General features: G+C 40.7%; 1 protein-coding gene across 1 annotated transcript; it reads left to right on the top strand.

Annotated features, from left to right (window-relative positions):
- Positions 1-687: 687 nt before the first annotated feature.
- Positions 688-6,320, top strand: LOC140393094 (homeobox protein pv.1-like). The gene is made up of 3 exons (XM_072479131.1): positions 688-1,481; positions 1,591-1,838; positions 5,826-6,320. Exons 1-3 carry the CDS (start codon positions 1,256-1,258, stop codon positions 6,153-6,155), a joined length of 804 nt encoding a protein of 267 aa, XP_072335232.1. The 5' UTR covers positions 688-1,255; the 3' UTR covers positions 6,156-6,320.
- Positions 6,321-6,596: the final 276 nt, after the last annotated feature.

A 6,596-nucleotide genomic window follows, 5' to 3' on the forward strand; every position in this document is an offset into this window, starting at 1 on the left:
CCCTAGACTCCCCACCCCCCAGACCCCCCCCCCCCCCACCCAGACCCCCCCCTCCCTGGAGAAATGGTGGTTACACACCAGTGGTGTAACTGAAGAAAATAATTCTTAAAGGATCTCAAAACCCTTAAGTTTTCATGTGCAGAGCTGCTTATTAACTCTGTATAAGTTCATCATTCAAGAATGTGTCTGTTATTTTCATCAAGTGACATTTTGCTAAGAGGATAAGGAAGGCACAGCTCAAGGGAAAAGCTCCATTCTTACTGGCGCTACATACAATAATTAAATGTTTTGTTTTTCTTTTCGATTTCCAGAATCGGTAGCATTTTGCTTTATATATTACTTGCCAATGTAACTAGTGATTGGATCAAAAAGAGTTGATTAACACTAGATTGAGAGGCAAACACTTGAGCATTTTAGCACTGGATCGATCTTAATCTAGCCGAGATTTTAAAAAGTGTGGTTAGCTTTTCTGACGCCTAAACGTGTCTAGGTTAACTATTACCTAAAGAGCATATGGATATTGTGTTATTACCGCTGTAACTGGTGGGAGGGGACGATGCTGACGAGCTGGGGAAAAGAGTTCCAGTTCGGTACAAAATCCATGACCAAACTCAGTCATGTGTTAAAATTAGATTTGACACTGCGGAAAATAGAGCTGGTTAAATTGAGCAGGTGGGAATTTCCGCAGAATTAAAGTGTACAATCCTTCTCTCTGGATGTGATCATGTGCTGCCGTCTATTCCATTTTAATGGGGCTTTATTAAAAAAAACTTTGGGGACTGCTATTCCAGCACTGTGGCTGGCTGGAGTTTCAGTAGTTGATTATACATCTCGGGAAGACGGCGGAAACACTTTGCAAATTGCTGAGGGCCATTCCAAAAGAAAACGATACGTGTTTAGCGTGTATAAATATATATCCTTTCATTATTTATCATGCCTATTTACGAAACAGCACGGATCCCTCAGATGTGTCATTTTATGTGCCATTTCGAAAGGCCAGAGAGAAGGGCCGCAGACTTGCTGGAGCCAGTGTTCGCGGATTTGCCGGATACCCGAGCACATTAATGATTTCCTAAATTACAGCCAATTGTTTGGCATTGTCTGCCCCGCTATCTTCGCTTTGAAGTCTCTTCACACATGGAAATCTCCGCGGAGAAAGGCCACATAAATTAAAGCCGGTGGCAGTCCAGAAGGGTCAGCGAGCTGGTGGGACACGGACACACACACACACACGCAGAGGAAACTCTTCCCAAAGATGGTGAAAGGGGACTTTTCCATTGAGTGGCTCGCCCGCAGTAGCCGCGATGGGTGCACAAAGAGAGAGTCTGCAGGAGACTCCTGGAGGGACGACAGACCCTGGGTGGCCCAGCAGAGACTAAGAGGGACTGCAGACTCTACAAGCGGACTGCAGACAACAGCAGAACAGTGGCTGGGGGAATATGAGGCACAAGAAGGTGTGCAGGACCCGGCAGCTGCAAGCTGTAAGTAACAGTTCACTAAAAGTCTAGTGCTTTGCAGATTTGTTTGTCATTCACAGGAATTCACTGACATCTTCCCTCGATACCTGATCTCCCCCCTCTCTCCTCACAGTGCCCCCCAGCTTTGAGGAGTGCTGGGGCTCAGAGAGCGATTCCGGCCGCTCGGATTGTTCAGCCCCGGGTTTAGAGAGAGAGACGAACGTGGAGTCAGAGACAGACTGTGATGTCCCTCGCCGGGTGCGCACCGCTTTCAGCGCTCAGCAGATCCACAAGCTGGAGAGGAAGTTCAGGCGACACACCTACCTGGGGGCGGCCGAGAGGTCGAAGTTAGCAGCCCTGCTCCATCTATCTGAGACCCAGGTAAGCAGTGTGTACTCCAGGGTCAGGAAAAACTACTGGCTGCTCTGCTCGGCAGTTCTCAACATGTACTTAGCGTTCCTTTAACTTTCGGTTTAAAATATTCCAAATAGTGTTATTTTTCAGGATGGGACTATTCCAAACAGTGTTACATTTCAGGATGGGACTATTTCTAATGGTATTATATTTCAGAATGAGACTATTCATAATGGTGCTATTTTTCAGGATGGGACTATTCCAAATAGGGTTATTTTTAAGGATGGGACTATTTGGACTATTCCAAACAGTGTTACATGAATGAAATGAAAATCGCTTATTGTCACGAGTCGGCTTCAATGAAGTTACTGTGAAAAGCACCTAGTCGCCACATTCCGGCGTCTGTTCTGGGAGGCTGTTACGGGAATTGAACCGTGCTGCTTGCCTGCCTTGGTCTGCTGGATGGGACTATTTCTAATGGTATTGTATTTCAGGATGGGACTATTCCAAATAGTGTTATATTTCAGGATGGGACTATTCCAAATAGTGTTACAGTTCAGGATGGGACTATTCCAAATTGTGATACGTTTCAGGATGGGACTATTCCAAATAGTGTTATATTTCAGGATGGGGCTATTCCAAATAGTGTTACGTTTCAGGATAGGACTATTCCAAATAGCGTTATATTTCGGGATGGGACAATTCCAAATAGTGTTATATTTCAGGATGGGACTATTCCAAATAGTGTTATTTTTCAGGATGGGACTATTCCAAATAGTGTCATATTTCAGGATGGGACTATTCCAAATAGTGTTACGTTTCAGGATGGGACTATTCCAAATAGTGTTACGTTTCAGGATGGGACTATTCCAAATAGTGTTATATTTCAGGATGGGACAATTCCAAATAGTGTTATATTTCAGGATGGGACTATTCCAAATAGTGTTATATTTCAGGATGGGACAATTCCAAATAGTGTTACATTTCAGGATGGGACTATTCCAAATAGTGTTATTTCAGGATGGGACTATTCCAAATAATGTTACGTTTCAGGATGGGACTATTCCAAATAGTGTTACGTTTCAGGATGGGACTATTCCAAATAGTGTTATATTTCAGGATGGGACAATTCCAAATAGTGTTATATTTCAGGATGGGACTATTCCAAATAGTGTTATTTTTCAGGATGGGACTATTCCAAATAGTGTCATATTTCAGGATGGGACTTTTCCAAATTGTGTTATATTTCAGGATGGGACTATTCCAAATAGTGTTACATTTCAGGATGGGACTATTCCAAATAGTGTTACATTTCAGGATGGGGCTATTTCAAATAGTGTTATTTTCATTTCAGAATGGGACTATTCCAAATAGTTTTATATTTCAGAATGGGACTATTCCAAATAGTGTTCTATTTCAGGATGGGTTTATTCCAAATAGTGTTATATTTCATGATGGGACTATTCCAAATCATGTTTATTTTCACGATGGGGCTATTTCTAATCGTGCTATTTTTCAGGATGGGACTATTCCAAATAGTGTCATATTTCAGGATGGGACTATTCCAAATAGTCCCATCCTGAAACATAACACTATTTGGAATAAACCCGTCCTGAAATATAACACTATTTGGAATAGTCCCATCCTGAAAAATAGCACCATTTAGGAATAGTCCCATCCTGAAATATAATACCATTAGAAATAGTCCCATCCAGCAGACCAAGGCAGGCAAGCAGCACGGTTCAATTCCCGTAACAGCCTCCCCGAACAGAAGCCGGAATGTGGCGACTAGGGGCTTTTCACAGTAACTTCATTGAAGCCTACTCTTGACAATAAGTGATTTTCATTTCATTCATGTAACACTGGAATAGTCCCATCCTGAAAAATAACACTATTTGGAATAGTCCCATCCTGAAATATAACACTATTTGGAATAGTCCCATCCTGAAATATAACAATATTTGGAATAGTCCCATCCTGAAATATAACAGTATTTGGAATAGTCCCATCCTGAAATGTTAAACTATTTGGAATAGTCCCATCCTGAAATGTAACACTATTTGGAATAGTCCCATCCTGAAATATAACAGTATTTGGAATAGTCCCATCCTGAAATATAACACTATTTGGAATAGTCCCACCCTGAAACGTAACACTATTTGGAATAGTCCCATCCTGAAATGTAAAACTATTTGGAATAGTCCCACCCTGAAATGTAACACAATTTGGAATAGTCCCATCCTGAAACATAACATTATTTGGAATAGTCCCATCCTGAAATGTAACACTATTTCAAATAGTGTTATTTTCATTTCAGGATGGGGCTATTCCAAATAGTTTTATATTTCAGGATGGGGCTATTCCAAATAGTGTTATATTTTCAGGATGGGACTATTCCTAATGGTGCCATTTTTCAGGATGGGTATATTCCAAATAGTGTTATATTTCAGGATGGGACTATTCCAAATAGTGTTACAGTTCAGAATGGGACTATTCCAAATAGTGTTATATTTCAGGATGGGATTATTCCAAATAGTTTTATATTTCAGGTTGGGGCTATTCCAAATAGTTTTATATTTCAGAATGGGGCTATTTCAAATAGTGTTGGGACTAATCCAAATAGTGTTACGTTTCAGGATGGGACTATTCCAAATAGTGTTATATTTCATGATGGGACTATTCCTAATGGTGCTTTTTTTCAGGATGGGACAATTCTAAATAGTGTTATATTTCAGGATGGGACTATTCCAAATAGTATTATTTTCAGAATGGGACAATTCCAAATAGTGTTATATTTCAGGATGGGACTATTCCAAATAGTGTTATGTTTCAGGATGGGACTATTCCAAAAAGTGTTATATTTCAGGATGGGGCTATTGATTGGTTTATTCCAAATAGTGTTACATTTCAGGATGGGACTATTCCAAATAGCGTCATATTTCAGGATGGGACTATTCCAAATAGTGTTATATTTCAGAATGGGACAATTCCAAATAGTGTTACATTTTAGGATGGGACTATTCCAAATAGTGTTATATTTCAGGATGGGACTATTCCAAATCGTGTTTATTTTCACGATGGGACTATTTCTAATTGTGCTATTTTTCACGATGGGACTATTCCAAATCGTGTTATATTTCAGGATGGGACTATTCCAACTAGTGTTATATTTCAGAATGGGACAATTCCAAATAGTGTTACATTTCAGGATGGGTTTATTCCAAATAGTGTTATATTTCATGATGGGTCTATTCTAAATCGTGTTTATTTTCACGATGGGACTATTTCTAATCGTGCTATTTTTCACGATGGGACTATTCCAAATAGTGTCATATTTCAGGATGGGACTATTCCAAATAGTGTTATATTTCATGATGGGGCTATTCCAAATAGTGTTTATTTTCACGATGGGACTATTTCTAATTGTGCTATTTTTCACGATGGGACTATTCCAAATAGTGTCATATTTCAGGATGGGACTATTCCAAATAGTGTTATATTTCAGGATGGGACTATTCCAAATAGTGTTATATTTCAGGATGGGACTATTCCAAATAGTGTTATATTTCAGGATGTGACTATTCCAAATAGTGTTTATTTTCACAATGGGACTATTCCTAATGGTGCTATTTTTCAGGATGGGACTAATCCAAATAGTGTTATATGTCAGGATAGGACTATTCCAAATAGTGTTACATTTCAGGATGGGACTATCCAAATAGTGTTACATTTCAGGATGGGCCTATTCCAAATAGTGTTTTATTTCAGGATGGGACTATTCCAGATAGTGTTATTTTCAGGATGGGTCTATTCCAAATAGTATTATTTTCAGAATGCAACAGTTCCAAATAGTGTTATATTTTCAGGATGGGACTATTCCAAATTGTGTTCTCTTAAAGTACAGAGCAAAAACGGGTCCTGCTGAGGAGTAAAAAGTCTACAAATTGTTCTTGGGAATACCATTTTGACAATGGATGTTTTTATTATTTTCCCCCCCCTCACTCTCTTTCCCAGGTAAAGACATGGTTTCAGAACCGCAGGATGAAGCTCAAACGGCAGCTGCAGGATCTGTGCTCAGTGTCCTTTGCTGCCCCCGCTTTGTTGGCCAACCCGGTGCCCATGAGAGAGTCCCTCCTGCCCCCGTGCTCGCTTCCTGGATATTACTTGAACGATCCGGGCATCCTGCAGGCAGCCAACGGCGCCCACCGCCTCCCACAAGTCGCCTACCATCAGACAGCCCACGGACACAGTTCGAGTTTGGAGCGAAGCCTTCCTGGGTATCAGCCCTATCTTTACCCGCTACTACTGAATCCTTCTCCAGGGGCACTGTATATCTGTTCCTGAGCTGCTTCAGGGTGCCAAAACCACAACTGTGGGAGACTTTGGGCGATGTTGTGCAATACCAGTAGCGAGGGGGGAAATTAAAACCGAAAAGTACTCATTTTATTTAATACACTATTTAATTTTTCTATCTTATTTTGATAATAAAATTGCCAAGTTCTTATAAAAGAGACTCCTTTCTGGACTGTGCTATAACTACAGCTGTTACTCGTCACAAAACATTACATGCACCTTTTCACTCCATACCAGGAAGTGGAGCAGTTGCAAGTTTGACAACGGGTTCCAGGAGTAATTGGCTTTAAACCCCACTCCAGGATTGACACATAATCCACAATACGGCTGTGAAAGAATGTTGCATTTGTCTAAAAGGTGTCCTTCATGTCAGCCCATTTGAGGTTGCCCGATTAACTCATTGGGTTCGGTGGAAGCTCTGGGCCCACTGGA

The sequence above is a fragment of the Scyliorhinus torazame genome, chromosome 16 (assembly GCF_047496885.1).
Source record: "Scyliorhinus torazame isolate Kashiwa2021f chromosome 16, sScyTor2.1, whole genome shotgun sequence".
Taxonomy (NCBI): domain Eukaryota; kingdom Metazoa; phylum Chordata; class Chondrichthyes; order Carcharhiniformes; family Scyliorhinidae; genus Scyliorhinus; species Scyliorhinus torazame.

Bases quoted from the DNA above. Each gene is read 5' to 3' on its own strand.
- LOC140393094 (XM_072479131.1), top strand. From the start codon at position 1,256: ATGGTGAAAGGGGACTTTTCCATTGAGTGGCTCGCCCGCAGTAGCCGC. The intron at 1,482-1,590 runs GTAAGTAACAGT...CTCTCCTCACAG, and splicing joins GGACCCGGCAGCTGCAAGCT to TGCCCCCCAGCTTTGAGGAG. The intron at 1,839-5,825 runs GTAAGCAGTGTG...TCTCTTTCCCAG, and splicing joins TCCATCTATCTGAGACCCAG to GTAAAGACATGGTTTCAGAA.